The 15,929-nt window shown below is 36.0% G+C and overlaps 2 protein-coding genes across 2 annotated transcripts; both read right to left on the minus strand.

Annotated features, from left to right (window-relative positions):
* Positions 1-379: 379 nt before the first annotated feature.
* parietopsin lies at positions 380-6,418 on the minus strand. The gene is made up of 4 exons (XM_077210733.1): positions 6,034-6,418; positions 4,869-5,197; positions 3,669-3,914; positions 380-567 (listed from the first exon to the last, which is right to left on the minus strand). The coding sequence occupies exons 1-4, from the start codon at positions 6,350-6,352 to the stop codon at positions 412-414; spliced, it is 1,050 nt and encodes a 349-aa protein (XP_077066848.1). The 5' UTR covers positions 6,353-6,418; the 3' UTR covers positions 380-411.
* A 278-nt stretch (positions 6,419-6,696) lies between these two features.
* nt5dc3 (5'-nucleotidase domain containing 3) lies at positions 6,697-15,920 on the minus strand. Its single transcript, XM_077210732.1, has 14 exons — positions 15,335-15,920; positions 14,508-14,692; positions 14,240-14,314; positions 14,107-14,162; positions 13,925-14,015; positions 12,721-12,858; positions 12,141-12,201; positions 11,122-11,224; positions 10,840-10,941; positions 10,658-10,739; positions 10,480-10,566; positions 10,112-10,252; positions 9,074-9,138; positions 6,697-8,398 (listed from the first exon to the last, which is right to left on the minus strand). The coding sequence occupies exons 1-14, from the start codon at positions 15,615-15,617 to the stop codon at positions 8,143-8,145; spliced, it is 1,725 nt and encodes a 574-aa protein (XP_077066847.1). The 5' UTR covers positions 15,618-15,920; the 3' UTR covers positions 6,697-8,142.
* Between the last annotated feature and the right edge of the window lie 9 nt (positions 15,921-15,929).

A 15,929-nucleotide genomic window follows, 5' to 3' on the forward strand; every position in this document is an offset into this window, starting at 1 on the left:
ACAAGGTTGTACATTATAAATGCTGGATTTCACATTCTATTTGTGAGTAGCAATCACATATTTTGACGTGCTCAAAATTGGAAATAAACCAGTATGCAAAATTTTTAAAAGGTTGAAAATGTTTTTGTAAAATAATAATTTTAATTTTAAAGGTAACAAAATGCAGCTGCTTATAAATATTACTTAAAAGCATTAAGGTGATTATTTCATTCAATGAACAGTTTTAGCATATCTTAAGCTTTAGGAAAGCATCACCTAATTCAGTTTGTGGCCAAAGTCACAGGAAAACACAAATAAACTCCTTTAACAGCGGATAAACGCAAATAATTAGTCTACATCAGACAGAAGTGTTTGGCATAGTGGTTTCAAAGCTCTGATGACCCCACAAGTAAAAGTCAAAAGAGTATAAAACTATGAATATGTAAAAAATGCTTTCCATTTCGTCTTCAGATTGTGAAATTCTGTGCGGAACTGAGGATTGACCGCTGCGTAGATGATGGGGTTAGTGAGGGATGTCATGCAGACCAAAGACACTGTTAAAATCTCCAGCTCCCGAAAAACATCCACCTGAAACACATTAATAACTGTGTTATAGCTACTGGATGATACCCAGAACAAACATCTGAACACTAATTTCTTCCATAATTATTATTTATTTATTTTATTTTGTATTATAAGCATAAAGAAAATCTATAAAGGGTTTACACTTAAAATAAGAAAAAAAAAGATTTGTTATTATTATATCTGTACATTTGACTACTCATTGCCTGATTGCTATTTTTGTTTAGTATTATTACTTTTTAAAATCTACTATTTATTTGTATTTAATGCACAATTTAAGTAGCTGACCACACTGTAAAAAAACTTGCTGCCTTATTTTCTTTAAGTACAATCAACTTGGATGTTCAAGTCATTTCAACCTAAATTAAAAGTTGAATCTTGAATAACTTAAAGAAGTTGAAAATTTATAAATTAAATATGAATTAATTCAGCAAAATCTTGAATCTTTAATATTGATATTTATTTATTTATTTATTTTTTGCAGTAGGCCTAAATGAAAAGAGTTGAGCTAGATTAATCCTTAAGCTTCAAGGATTAGGTTAATGCGGTTTTCTCATGTAAGTGTGCTGTCATTTAAATTGTGAGACAAATTATATTATCCCGCAACTCAACTCACTGTTAGATTGCCATCTTGGTAATAGAAGTGATTCAAGACCACTGTCCCAATTAGCGGGATCCAAAATATGAGGAAGGTGAAGATGATGTATCCAGAGCGCTTGGCCAGTTTGCTCTCCTTCTTGGCATTTCCTCTTTCTCTCTGAGCGAGAGACGGCATCATACAGACAGCACCCACCTCCTCCTCCTCCTCCTCATCCTCCTGTGGAGCAGCTGTGGTGTCTCCAGTTGATGCTGGAGACGTTTCTGCAGCGGTTTCTTGAGAAGCGCTTCGCTCTTCAGCACCTTCTACATTTCCTGATGCTGGAGAAGTTTCAGTAATATCTTGTGGAGTGCTTGTCTCAACAGTAACATCTTCATTAGTTGATGGAGAAGTTTCTGAAGTTGTATCTAGGTGGTCAATTGGGTCTTCATCACCCTCTTCTCCATTAGTTGATCCTCCAGAAACTTCTCCATCAGTAACTTTGCTTGACTCTACAGCACCAACTTCTTCATTGGCCGATGGAGAAGTATCTTGGTGGTCGCTTGGTTCCACAATACCTTCTAGAACATGTGGCGTTTCATTGGGAAGTTCATTCATGGATTTTTCAGTCACAATCTCTGGTTCGTTTACATCTAAATAGTAAGTCACAGTTGTTGTGGGAAGTTCCTCAGATGTTGGATGTAAATATTGTTGGTTATTTTCTCCAGACGGCTCTTTTTCATTGGGTTTTAAATTACCAGTTTCGATTGACTCAGTATTTTCTGTCTCATTTTTAATACTATTCTTTGTTTCCTCCTTTTTTTGCTTTTTATCCTCTTTCTTTTTACCAGGTGGTGGAAGCGAACCCTTATCGAATATTTTCCGACCGTGCGCTCTTACCAACATGAAAATGCGCCCGTAGAATCCAACGATGGCCGTCAAACAAACGCACCATACGGGAGTCAAAATATAAAGTCCAAACGTGTCGTAAGAGTCGAAAGTCTCCATCCGCAAGCCTCTGCATCTTACGTACACCGGCGAGTCTTTCGCAAATATCACGCAAATGACAGATATGGAGATTGGAGCCAGCCAGGTCAAGAGAATCCACACCCTTACCCGTTTTCTGCTCTCGGCGCTTTTAAACGGATGCGCAATGGCTTGATATCGCTCGGCGCTGATGCACGCCAGCGTGAGCAACTGCACGCAACAGATGAGAGAAAACGACGCGATCTGCGCGCTGCAGAAAAGCAGTCCGAGGTCTCGAGCCGCATCGCGACCGCTCAAAACAATGCTGAGCAGCAACGGGCAGTCAATTGCGCATCGCAGGATGTCAATGACGGCCAGATTCACCAGGAGCGCGTTGTTGGACGTCTGGAGAGACTTCTGGTGGTGCACGGCCCACGCCACGAACAAGTTGGCGAGAATTCCTACGTGTAAAGTCACCAGCAAAACTAGACAATTGGCAGCCACAAATGCAACTTCTATAGTGTCTTGCCATGTGTTGTTCACTTGTCCCCAAACAAAGGTGGAATTACTTCTCATCTCCAGTCAAATAACGGCTAATTCCATGTCTTTTTCAATCACATGTCGATTTCTATATGAATAAAGTTGCACCTTAGTTTTACTCCATCTCTTGTCTCTTGCTTTTTGAGAGGCTGTAGCTAATAAAGCCCTTTATTTTAACCCTCATCATTACCATGGTTCTCCATTTGTTTGCGTTTTTCAATTAACACCCTGCAGGGTTGATGGTCACCAGGGATGCTTTTTTGTTTTAGGCAATTTGCTGGTTCCTAGATGTCATCTCCAGACCGGAACAATGCCAATTAGGCTACTTCACAAGCCTGATTTTAATTATTTTCTACTTTATTTCTGCCACTAAGGTTTTATTCATTTGTTGATTTCTTGGCAAGGTCTAAACTTTTGAACTGGGTTAAATCATTTTTTATTTGAAAGAAGTGAGTCGTTATTTTTAATAGAATAGATAATAAGCACTGGTCTTTGATTGAGGCTGTAGTTTATGCTCTTATTGTCATAGTGATCACATCAGTAATCCTATTTTGAGGAGATTAATTAGGAAAGGTTTTATTCTCTAATTATGAGATTATGATGCTCACTTTTAACAGTATCAGGTTACTGCTCTGCATTTTAATATCATCTTTGCATTAAAAAATTGTTGCTGCCTTACATTTAAGTACAATCAACTTGGATTTTTATTATTATTGGATATTTAATTTTATCCTTCTCTAAAAAATATGTTTGACCTCAAATTTATACGCCTTTTTAAACAGTAATACACAATGATTCACATTGACAGACCTCATATCAGACTGGAATAACCCTGCTTTGGCTCATCATTACACCAGCCGTGTCACGAGGGATGTATCGACCACAGGACAGGATTTCCAGAGAGGACTCTCGGAACTGCACAATCATATTTCAGAGAATGACTGGGGCGTTTCATTGCACAGTGTGCCCTGTATATAAATACCAATGCATTCTGTCGAAGAAGATGCAGGCACATGAAACAGACCCGTTTGTTAGTAAGGAAGTAGATGATGGGATTGTAGACCGGACTGGTTTTGGCGAAGTACATTGGCATGGTGGCTACCAGAGGTGGGATGTAGATCTCTGGATTCACAACCACAACCACAGAGATGGCGGTGTAAGGCACCCAGCAGATGAAGAAGGCGACGATCATGGCCAGGACCATCCGTACCGCATGCTCGTTATCCTCCAGGCAGTTTTTTCCTCCTTGAAGTTCAATGCTTTTGTTGATCTGAAATGATGGAATGTAATTTACAGTGATATGAGAAGTACTAGGATAAAAGATCATAGTTCGGATATAAACACGGATGTCTATGGTAGCGATCAAAATAGTAAATCACCTTTTGAAAGTAGCTTGACACTTCAAATAAAGACTGTATATCAATTACATAGTTACATTAGTATGTGGTGACATAGTGAATGTAAAAAAAAAAGTCATCAACTTAAAGGGATAGTTCACCCAAAAGTTAAAATTAGCCCATGATTTACTCACCCTCAAGTTATCCTAGGTGTATATGACATTCTTCTTTCAGACGAATACAGTCGGAGTTACATAAAAAAATGTCCTGGCTCTTCCAAGTTTTATAATGGCAGTGAATTGCTGTTTCTGTTTTGAAGTCCATAAAAGTGCATCTATGCATGATTAAAATGTGCTCCACACGGCTCCGGGAGATTTTTTAGTAAAGGCTTTCTGAAGTGAAGCGATGAGTTTGTGTAAGAAAAATATTCATATTTAACATGTTACAAAGTAAAATTCTAGCTTCCAGCCAAACGCAGTCTACTTGCGTATAAAGCGCAACTTATGACGTCGTGTAGTGCGTCATGGCGTAGAGTAAATATCAGCAGTATAAGTTGCTCTTAGATTTAAGTCAAATCCGTATGTTCGTTTGGCCGGAAGCTTTTTTTACTTTATTAAGTTTTAAATATGAATATTTTTCTTACACAAACGCATCGCTTTGCTGAACTATCCCTTTAAATGACATCAAAATGACTTTGACATTTTGTTGAATCTTGTATAACAAAAAAGTAGAAAATTGCTCAACTTATTTTGATGAGTTAAAGCAATGTAAAAACATATGTTGTTATAAATTATTATTATTTTTTTTTTTTACAGTGATCCAGTAATGAAACAAGTGATGTTTTTATGAGTGAATCATTGACTATGAACTAAGAGCGAGTCGCCTACCTTCCTCATGGACACAAGGACGTTGCTGTAGCAGTATATAATAACAGCAGTGGGTAATATGAAACACATAAGCGTGTAGGCGATGAGGTAACTGTAGTTTGTCCAGGATCTCTCCTCCCAGCCCAGTGAGCAGGACGTCTGGACGCCCTCGGGGCCGTACGAGCTCCAGCCCAGCAGTGGAGCGACGGCCCAGAGGAGGCAATAGAGCCAGACCAACACCAGGCCCTGGCAGCTCCTGCAGACGTTCAGCTTGAAGCCTGCCATGGGTTTGCAGACTATATTGTACCGCTCGTATGCCAGTAGTGTGAGAGTGCATAATGAAACCAGGCCTAGAAAATAAGACATTAACATACATTTTATTAGACTTTTTTTATGCAGTAGTTATATAAGTTTCTTTATATATAATACTTATTCAGCTTACTCAGTCAAAACTGGTCAGAAATCATGAGATTAATCACTTTTTTATCATATTTTACAGGTACGGTTTTAATCATTCATTGGTTTTTGGTACAGATAAAAATATAGCCTATTATTATAAATATAATAGCCCTTGTCTTTAAATATCTTTGTCTTTAAAAACATTTTTTTTATAATTATAATTTAAATTTATATAAATACTGTTTATATTATATTATATCTTTACATGAAAATATAACAGCCTTAATATAAATGCCAATTATTGAATGTTATCCTATATAATAATGCTATTTAGTATTAAAGTATTCATTTAATATCATAATTATTTAATATTTTTAAATATTAAAAAATATATATTTAAAATGTAAAAAAAAAAATATTTGTAATTATTTAAAACATTTTAATTATTATTATTAAATACATTTTATTTTCCTCAAACCTCTTATTATGTTTTCATGTGTAAAGACTAATATAACTATAATATACTATATAAATTCCTATAATATTAATATTAAATGTTTAATGCTAAAAATATTGCATATTTATATTATTCTTATTATATATTTCAAATATAACATTGAATAATTGGCTTTTATATTAATGGTTCTTTACACATTAAAATATACAGAATATATATGGAAAAATATTATAACCTCCACATGGGAAAAAAAACCTCAGACACTCAACATATTTAGGGACACATTATATAACATAAAACAAATAAAATAACCTTTTAATCAGTACTCACCAAAGTAGTTCACAGCAAATCCTTGAAAAACACAGAATGCATGCCCTAAAAAGAAAGACCCTTCATAATTTGTGATGGTGACGATGGCAGAGCCGCAGGTGGCAATCATAAGATCTGACACAGCCAGGCTGAGAATGATGACGTTCATCGCATTGAGAAAATGCATGTTCTTCAGCATTACGGCAATTACCAACAAGTTATTAAACACAGAAAGTAGAGTGTTTATAAACATGAGGTATGAAAGTATGCTGTAGCCCACGCGTGGAAAAATAGTAGGTTGTACCGTCATGGCCAGATCTGTTGTCGTGATGCTCTCCATGATTGAGAATGAGCTCTGGAGACTGTGACACGGCAGTGCGTTTTGTTCCGAGCCGGTCAGACCATCATAATATCGGCTTTAAAGAATGAGATCAGATATTGGCTACAGCTAATTCCTGATTTTTTTCTCTCTTTATACCAGCAAAAATTAATCTGAAGCATCTGGTCACTGTATCCAATTGTTAAAAGGCCATTTGTCAAATTACTCTTTGCCGGCTATTTAATAATCTTATCAATAAAAGATGATGCCTGCTGAGATTTGGTTTTAAGATAATTATATATAGACCGTATACTTTGCATTGTGCTACCAAAAGCATAAAACAATAAAAAAAGACAAAACAATGATTAATTTGTTTCCATTTGTAATAAATATCCCAAATAAAATACACTTCTAATAAAGATGAACACTTTTGAACAATGTCAAATAAATGACAGGTTCTGACGTCCTTCAGTATCAAAAAGAAAGTGAAGCAGACAAAAAAGAAACTAGTGTATATTCAAAATACGACGCAAACATTCATACAATACCAAGTTCAGTAAACTGAACTTATTTTTAAAAGTCAAAAATATATATTTACCATGTCAGAAAGAATGCCTTACAGGCGATTATGCAAATTAAAGTACTACTATACGCTCCTTCACTTTAAGAGTCATGCGAACTCTCGTTGTACAGCAACTATTGCTATTTTGTTCAGCTATAAAGGTTGATTTCTAAACAGTTACACAATGTCAACATTTGACAAAAACATACAGGAGGGAGCAAAAATCTGAAACCCTATTGAAAATTAAGTTTATAATAAAAAATTCAGTTAAACTTTTCACTCTAATTGTTATACTTAATATAATTTGTAATAAAATCAAATTATACACTACCGTTGAAAGGTTTGAGGTTGGCAAGATTTTTTTATGTTTTTGGACACAAGTCTCTCACTGCATTTATTTGATAAGAAAATAATATTATTACCAATTAAAATCACTTTTTTATTTTAATATATTTAAAAAGTGTATTTATTCCTGTGAAGGCAAAGCTGTTGATGTTGATGTGATGTTCAGCAGTATTGAGGGGTAAAATGTATTCAATTATTTGAAATAGAAATCTCTTGTAACATAATAAATATCTGTCACTTTTGATCAGTGTATTCTTGCTGACCCCATAGTTTTGAGCGGTAGTGTATTTTTTCACTAGCGGTCTCACACTTTTGAAGCCCATTGTATATTATCATCATATATTGCTAAAATACAGTATGTAAGGCTTTTAAAACATTAAACACTGAAATTATTTTTATGATCCTTCCAAGATGAATATAGTGTCCGTCTGTCTTCCTGAGAGTTTCCCTTTTGTTCTTCATTAGCAACTGTATCTGAAACCAGGTTCAGCTCAGAATCAACTTTAACCCTTCAATATGTACATTCACTTTGAAAAAAAAGAAGTCAAGTCTCCACTCCCTTAGTCTTTCAATAAGCCTCATGGGGATGGATTCACGAAGGCCAATGATGAAAGAAAGACTTACAAAATGTAAAAATAAAATTTCTCCGAGGCACATTAAAACAGCACGAAGTTCCTCAAGTACTCTCTTATCCATGTAAACTCCATTGTCATCCATTTTACAAGAAAGGTTACATATAAAATGAAGGTATCGACAGATTGCATGTTCCACAGCGCAGATCTACACTAGAATTATATTATTTGAAGCGACTCACGTTTATCGAAACAGAAGTACAAGCTGAATCTGATGGAAGAGATGTAACACCTAACCGTGGCTGTTCAGCGGTACGTACACTTTAAAGTGTTTAAGTCTCTCTCTGGGATCCGGTGGTTGTCCTGTGGCTCTGGAAGCTGGTCTGCTCGGGCCAGATAGGAGACTCGTGCTGGAGGGGTGTGCGTCGGGGGTAGAAGGTGTGCTGGAGGCCGTAGTTCAGCAGACAGCTGAGGGACGCCATGTAGATGTCGGCGAAGCGGGAAAGACGGCGCGAGAAGTAGGTCGGGTTGTGGTACGTGCGAAAAAGACTCCCGAACTTGCCGTTGAAGATGTCTTTGGTCCGTAACCTGTTAACAACAAATAAGTTCGAAGAATTGGTCTTCTATTGGCCATTTCAAGCTCAATTTGAAAAATAAAATACAATAAAATACAAGTCATTATGCCTGAAGTAACTAAGTTCTTCTACAGTGTATCATTTTCTCTATCCCATCTATATTTTCTATACATTGGATAGAAGAGAAATCATGTTGTGTAATGAATGATTTTAAACGCCACATTCCTCTGTGATGAACCGAAATGTGTGTGTCTGTATTATTATATTTAACTAAAACTAAAATAAAAACCATAAAATAAAAAAATTACTTAAAAAAAAATGTTGATTGAAATTAAATTTATATGAATTTATACAAAACGTAAGCTTATTTTAATATCAGCTTGTTGCCAATGCAACATTTCTCATATTCATTTAACTTGATGTACTAAAATAACTAAACCTGACTTTTTTTTTTAAATAAAAACGGTATAAAAACATGTTTTAAAAAACAAAAACTAATAAAAATAGAATTAACAAAACCAGGAACATTATTAAAACTAAACTAAATTGAATATGAAAACAGATAATATAAGAATAAAAACTAATTTTAAATATGAATGAAAACTATAAAAGTTTCTCAATGGTACTAAAATAACACACTGGTCGAAGTGTAAGAAAGAAATATAAAGATTAATTTGAGATTAGTTACCTCATATCCTCTCTTTCGCTGATCCACTGCTGGATCACTGTTTGTGACGCGGGGTCCTGGTGCACCTGCCACATAAAGACAAACGCAGCTTGAGCAAAACTAGCTCAGTGGAAATGACATCATGCACTTCATTGGGCGAAGAGTATGTTTAACTTGGTCAATATTGGACATTTTCATGCTTATTTACGCTATGGATTACCTTTGCACTCATCTAATGTTAAAACAAAGTTCACTTTTAAAAACAATAATAATGTAATAACATTGTTAAATGTAATCTTCAGCAGTTCTCAAAATGTACATGCACTTCAAGGGCTCATGAAATGAGAAATCAAAATTGGATGAGTGAGATTCGTGTTTAATTATTGTATACGAACAAAGCTCGTGTAAAGGATCGGCAGTTTCCTGAATGGAGGCGGGGAGCAGCAGCTCATTTGCATTTAAAGGGACACACAAAAATGACGCATTTTTGCTCACACCCCAAAAGGGGCACATTTGACAAGCTATAATAAATGATCTGGGGGGTATTTTGAGCTGAAATTTCACAGACACACTCTGGGGACACTATAGATTTATATTACATCTTGTGAAAAGGGGCATAATATGTCACCTTTAAACAGTCATAGTCATCTGCATAACAGATCAAAATAACTGTATTGGCTGCGCTCTCGCTTCCTGCATTTTTAGCGTTTCTGCTACTTAAAATAACTGCACCGTCTGCAGCTCTTAATGTGACGCTTTACGTTTTTAGCGAGGGAGAGAGAAGCAACGCGCACAGAGCGGAAAGGGCTTCAGTGAAGCAGTTTTGGCTCTAGATAAAATCTTATAGATATTCCTCCGAAAGGGTATATCATTACCATAAACAACCTTGAGTGCTTGTGGTGTGTAGCGCTGCGTTGTTTTTAATCTTTAATCTGTAGAAACGGTAAAATGGCGCAATTATGTCCCCGTGGTCCGGGTGGAACCAAGCCCACCATTTGAATAACACTGTTTTAGAGCGCCCCCTTTTGTTTGCTTTAGTGCGCCCCCTGGTGGTCTGACCTGCATTTGTTCCAGAAGCCCGGTCAGGGCCTGCAGCCAGGTCATGGTGTGGACGTATTCTTCAGTATTCATGATTTTGATCTCCTTACGCAACTCAGGAATGATAGCTCCTGTCCTCCAACCGTGTTTCAGGGTCAGGTCCTACCCACATCATGAAATAATTTTCATTTCAAAGTCAAACAATCAAAAACAATGCTTTCAGAAGGCCAAGTCATTGTCTTTGATATCTATACAGAGCATGCTAAGACATGTTTGCATTCTGACTTGCAAATAATATTAATAATATCGGTGTTTTTATGCTTATTATCAAATCAAAGCACAATAATATAGTTGTGTATATGTTGAAAAGGACATAATCTGATTCTTACGGCAAGGTCACTGTAAATGTGATCTCCAAAGTACAAAACCTTTGAGCCCCTCCATCCTGTAAGCCGCAAAAACTCATACAGGTTTCCCTGAAAGCAGACAAGGGTGAACAGATCAGATTCCACCACCATCATCGAATAGAAACAGCTGGCAGCTGAACACTGGGGCATGAAAGATTACCTGTTTATAGATCTGCCCTTTCTCAAGGTGGTGAATTCTGTCCCATAACAACACGCCTTTATCAGTAACTCGTCTGAATGGTCTTCAGAAACCGGGAAAAATATGGCAGAATGACTTTGATTTAGAAGTGATGTAACACTGCCAGACCTGGACAGAGATTTCTTAGGATTTTTGGAACTTACTTCCTCCTGTCGTTGAAAAAGCCTGGCTTGTCGGCCTGCACTATGACAACATCAAACAGGTCCTGCCAGTCTTTCCCAACTATATAGTTCATGCCTCGATCTCTACATAATAGGAAATTAAAAGACATTTTATTTGAATAGAGCATTTTCTCACAATTGGTTTATCACAATGGCTTTGTATAAATTCTTTGTAATAAGGTGTCTCTCATATGATCCATTTATTTATGTGTATTGATGTTTATTTTGAATTTATTTTCAATTTAGTAGCTTGGTTGCACTCACACAAAATCAAAAGGGCTGTTGGTAATCAAAAACATCTTCTTGCCAATCTTATACAGCTTCTGTAAAACAGCATGTGTCTGTTCACCGTAACAGATGTACTTTTCTGCAGAAAAAAACAAGAATAACAAGAACATCTAAATTGTGTAATTTACACTGATGATTACAAAACAGGGGAGTAGTGCGCACATATATGTACATCATATTAAATACTACCATAATAATAAAACAATTAAATAAATATAAATGTTATTGTTATTAATTCATTATAGTAGATCAGTATATCACTTATATTACATTTTATATTTTACATTGCAGTACAGTTATTAATTGAGAATCATATTTATAATAGTAACACAATATGAAATGTTAATACAAATATTATGTCATTATCATCATTATTGTATACCAAATTATTATTACACGTTTGTATTGTGTATAACAGTAAGTAGTAATGCCAATAATAATTATAAATATTGTTGCTGCAATTATTATAATTATAGGTTATGGACATATTATTATTACATTTTTATATTGTTTATTACAGTGACTATCATTTATCAGTCATATTTATAATGATAATATTATTATTATTATTATTTTCCATTACAGCAGGTCAATATTTTATTACACTTTTACATTGTCCATAATTCATTTTATTTATTTATTTATAACAATAATTATTATTATGAATATTATTATTATTGTAGATTAATCGATTTGACAGCACTCATAAAATGTATTATATAATATATTAATTGCGATTAACATAAAAGCTTGAGTGTGTGTTTGCATATATACACATATTTACAAACTTTTATGTTAGATGTGATTAATCAAGATTAATTGATGTGACAGCACAAATATTTAGATATGTATATTACAGTACATATTTATCGATCATATTTGTAATGATATATCATTATTATAATTATTATTAAACAATTCATGTGAATATGTCACAAGATGCTTGAGAGATTTGGTCAGATCTCTCAAATAGACAAACATATTGCTTAAATTACCGATATCAGCCGCTACCGCTCGATACATAATCCCTCTGACATGGACATCTCCAATGGCCTCCTGGGAACGGAGAAACACACCAGATGCAGAATATCAAAGCCTATATAAAGTGAAGCAACACACAAAGCCCTGACGCACCACCAGACACCTCCTGTGAAAGCTCTCGCTCATTTCATCTGGGGACAGTCAGAAATCCTCTGAGACTTGTTAATGCATAATGAGGGAGGACTGAACATAAAAGCAATGATGTGCATCTCATATTGATTAAATTGATCTGTAGACCCACTAAAAGACATCTGTCCATCTGTAACACTGCTTCTCTTCAGACACGTGGCACAGATGGTACTTCCAAACGCTCCCTCTAAAATTAGACTGTTCCATGCTGCTCTCTGCAACCTTAAATAGCACTTTCAGGAGCCATATTTATCCAAAATGTGTGCTCAAAAGATTCTGAGCCTTCTTACATCTGCTGTGCCCTAAATCTGACAACCCTTCGTCTCCTTAGAAACTGATATCGGTGAAGGAAATCTTGAGAAGGTTTAAGAAGATTGTAAGGCACGTTTTGAGGAACAACCATACCTTGACGTCTTTATAAAGATGAACAGGCTCGTAGTCGATGTTGTGCTTCAGGAAGTAGTCATTAACACACGACAGCAGAGTCATTTCTGGCAGGGAGAAGATATCCATGAACTGCTTCATGGTGTGACCGTGAGAGCTCTGCACGAGACATCAGAAGAGCTGTGTTAAAGGAGAACTGTTATGCCCTTTTTCAAAGTCTTGATTTTGTTTTTGGGGTCTACTAGAATAGAGATTCAGTCTGTCAGTAACACTCTGTTTAGTTTCGGTCTCTATGAAGCCCCTCCTTCCGAAAAGCGCAATGTGCTCTGATTGGTCGGTTAGATCAGAGTGTTGTGATTGGTCAACAGCTTCGAGCGAGTTTTGGAAATGTCACGCCTCTTACCATAATCATGAGTTTCAACACACTACTTACCCCGCCCCTTTTTTTGCGTATGCCTTGGGCAGAAATTCCTTAAATGAGGAATATTGTGACGTGTTCGTTCCCGGAAAAAAACTCAAGACTACAATCTAGGCGTTTCAGGGAGTTCAGCACTGCTATAGAGAATAACTCCTTTTTAGAGTTACTTTGTGCTTTCTAACTTTGCAGGTGCTCAAACAGCAACATTACAGGATTGGAGTTTTACGTGACCGCACCTTTAAAGGTGCAGTGTGTGATTTTTAGCAGCATCTAGTGGTGAGGTTACGAATTGCAACTAACAAAAGTTACGGTGGCCGACAGGAAAATATGTCATCGTCTGAGACAGCAGGGAGTAGCCAGTTCAGCAATGAGGTTTCTTTACAAGGATAAATGAAGAAATAATGTTTACTTAATTATTCAGTAAAACTATATGTTATTGCGAATATTATTGTTACTTGTTCATCATTGTGTCAGTGTTTTATTCGCTGAACTAAGCTTGCTTCCTTGCACGAAGAGCAACATAGTAACATAACGCGTTTGTCCGTTTAGGGCTACGGTAGAAACATGACGATACAATATTTCGACCTCCATAGAAGGGGGTGCCCGCTGTTATGGAGATATAAATGTCTCATTCTAAGGTAATAAAAACATAACGGTTCATTATGCAAGGTCTTTATACACCACTGAAAACATAGTTATGGATCTTATATTGTATTTCTGTCAATAGATCCTCAGAAATATTACACATTGCACCTTTAAGATATCAAACAAACCCCTTGACAAGCAAAAGACGGTAAGCATACAGACCTTGCCATAGAAGTCACTCATGATCTCGAGGGGTACGTGGGAACCCTCATACATCGCTATGACCTCCTTTTCTGGCACAGGATTTAGGCCCCTACAGAAACATTGACATGACAATGAGCGAACATATCTTGAGATTAATAATATATAAAATTAGTAAAGTAGATATGTTTGTTACACTCTACCTGTACACAGTACCCAGCTGGATATAATGAAAGGCATCAATCTTCATCAGTAAGGCCTAGAAAAATACGGATGAGATTGACAAGTTAAGTATTGAAAACTCAGGAAAATTCTTGATCAGGACTGAACGCATACCTTTTGGACATCATAGTGCAGACCACGAATCACAAAATTAGGGATGTAATTATATTCCCTCAATCCCTCTGGATACTGTTATGAGGACAGAAAAAGACCAAATATTGTTTCCAAAGGCATTCATTTGTTAAAATTACTGAAAATCTTTTAAATATCTTGGTTTTAAGTGTGTAATTTCTGTGCCACTAGCATAACCACCACATGGAAAATATTGACAGATTTCATAATTATTACAAATGACATTATTAAACATAACAGAATTTGTTACCCTGTGCTCTTCGATGAGGATGTCTCGGGCGATGTTGAAAATGAGTGTGTGAAGGTGACTGGAGTAGAAAGCTAGTGTGTAGTCATAGTCAAAGCCATAGATCTCAATGTCCTGCAGACTCATCTGATTATTGGCAAAGATGGTGTCTGGGTTGACAAAGTTACTTGATATCACAGGAATTAAATCTGTAGAAAAACAACATACTTGTGTGTTAATAAATAATTGACCCTTTAAGTTCACAGTTTTATTATGCTTGCTTATTATAGGCTATAATAAAAAGAATAAATTCAAAAGGAACTCAAATGAATAATGATTAACCTGCATTGAGACATTCATTATGAAAAGTAATTATTTGCATGTTAATATAATCTTGGATGGTTTTCATGTAAAAACAAGTGTTGTTATTGTTACTAAACATTTTTTTTAATAAAGCTGAAATAAAATAAAACAAATATTAGAAGAAAAATGTAAACAAAACAAAAATCAATTCAAAGCTCAACACAGACACACACACACTTAGCTCACACACAAAGATCAATTCAACACACTCTCTCTCTCTCTCTTATATATGTGGTTTGCAAGCACATAAATGCATGCATTATATAGTCATATAACATCTCCAATCATGGCATACAGAGGCCAGCACATATCACTGCAATAACAAAACTTTAACAATCTATAATATAATACGACATGATATGACACCGGGATAGAATAAAAATGTATTTATGCATTGCTCATATACAACATCCAAAGAGCCTTCTGGTCCTCTGACAGATCACCGGGATCTTTAGAGGAAACAGGCATTTCTATAACATGTAACTAACCTTGCGTTCGCTGTTTGGTTTCATTGTAAACAGACCAGAGCCAGCTGGTCTTGTCGTCACTGGAGCTGGTGCACATGTTCCCTGCTGTCAGTTGTCCCAGGGGACCCTGCCTCCGGGACACGAGAATATATTTCGGACCCCAGGAGCGTCTGGTCCATGGAGTGCTGCAGTTGACCGACCATGTCCCGCTTCTAGTGTGCAGATACTTAAAGTGCGTGATCAGTCTCTTAAAACTCTCTTTATTTCTGAGCAGGTTTGAAAGAGGCAAGGACAAGGTCGGCATGTTTCCACCGCACCAGAGCTGCCTTCTGTATGATAGATAGTGTCAGGCAAGCGCGTTCAACTGCACATGCTCAAATATACACATGCATACTTCCGTTTGCACCACTACGGGATGCTTTACATAATAAAAGTCTATATCTACGTTTAAAAAAACTATTCGGACGAAAACAGTTGACAATTTTTTCTAAGAAAAGTCTTATTTTTACTCAGACAGTTTAATTTCCAGATATTTAATTCGTTTTTTCCCAATTAAAAGCATCAAGATCTGAAATGGTTGCAGGAACTCTCAATTAGTCGATAACACAAAAACAAC

This window comes from Siphateles boraxobius, unplaced genomic scaffold (genome assembly GCF_051911475.1).
Source record: "Siphateles boraxobius isolate OS27281-9 unplaced genomic scaffold, OSU_SipBor_1 65, whole genome shotgun sequence".
NCBI lineage: Eukaryota > Metazoa > Chordata > Actinopteri > Cypriniformes > Leuciscidae > Siphateles > Siphateles boraxobius.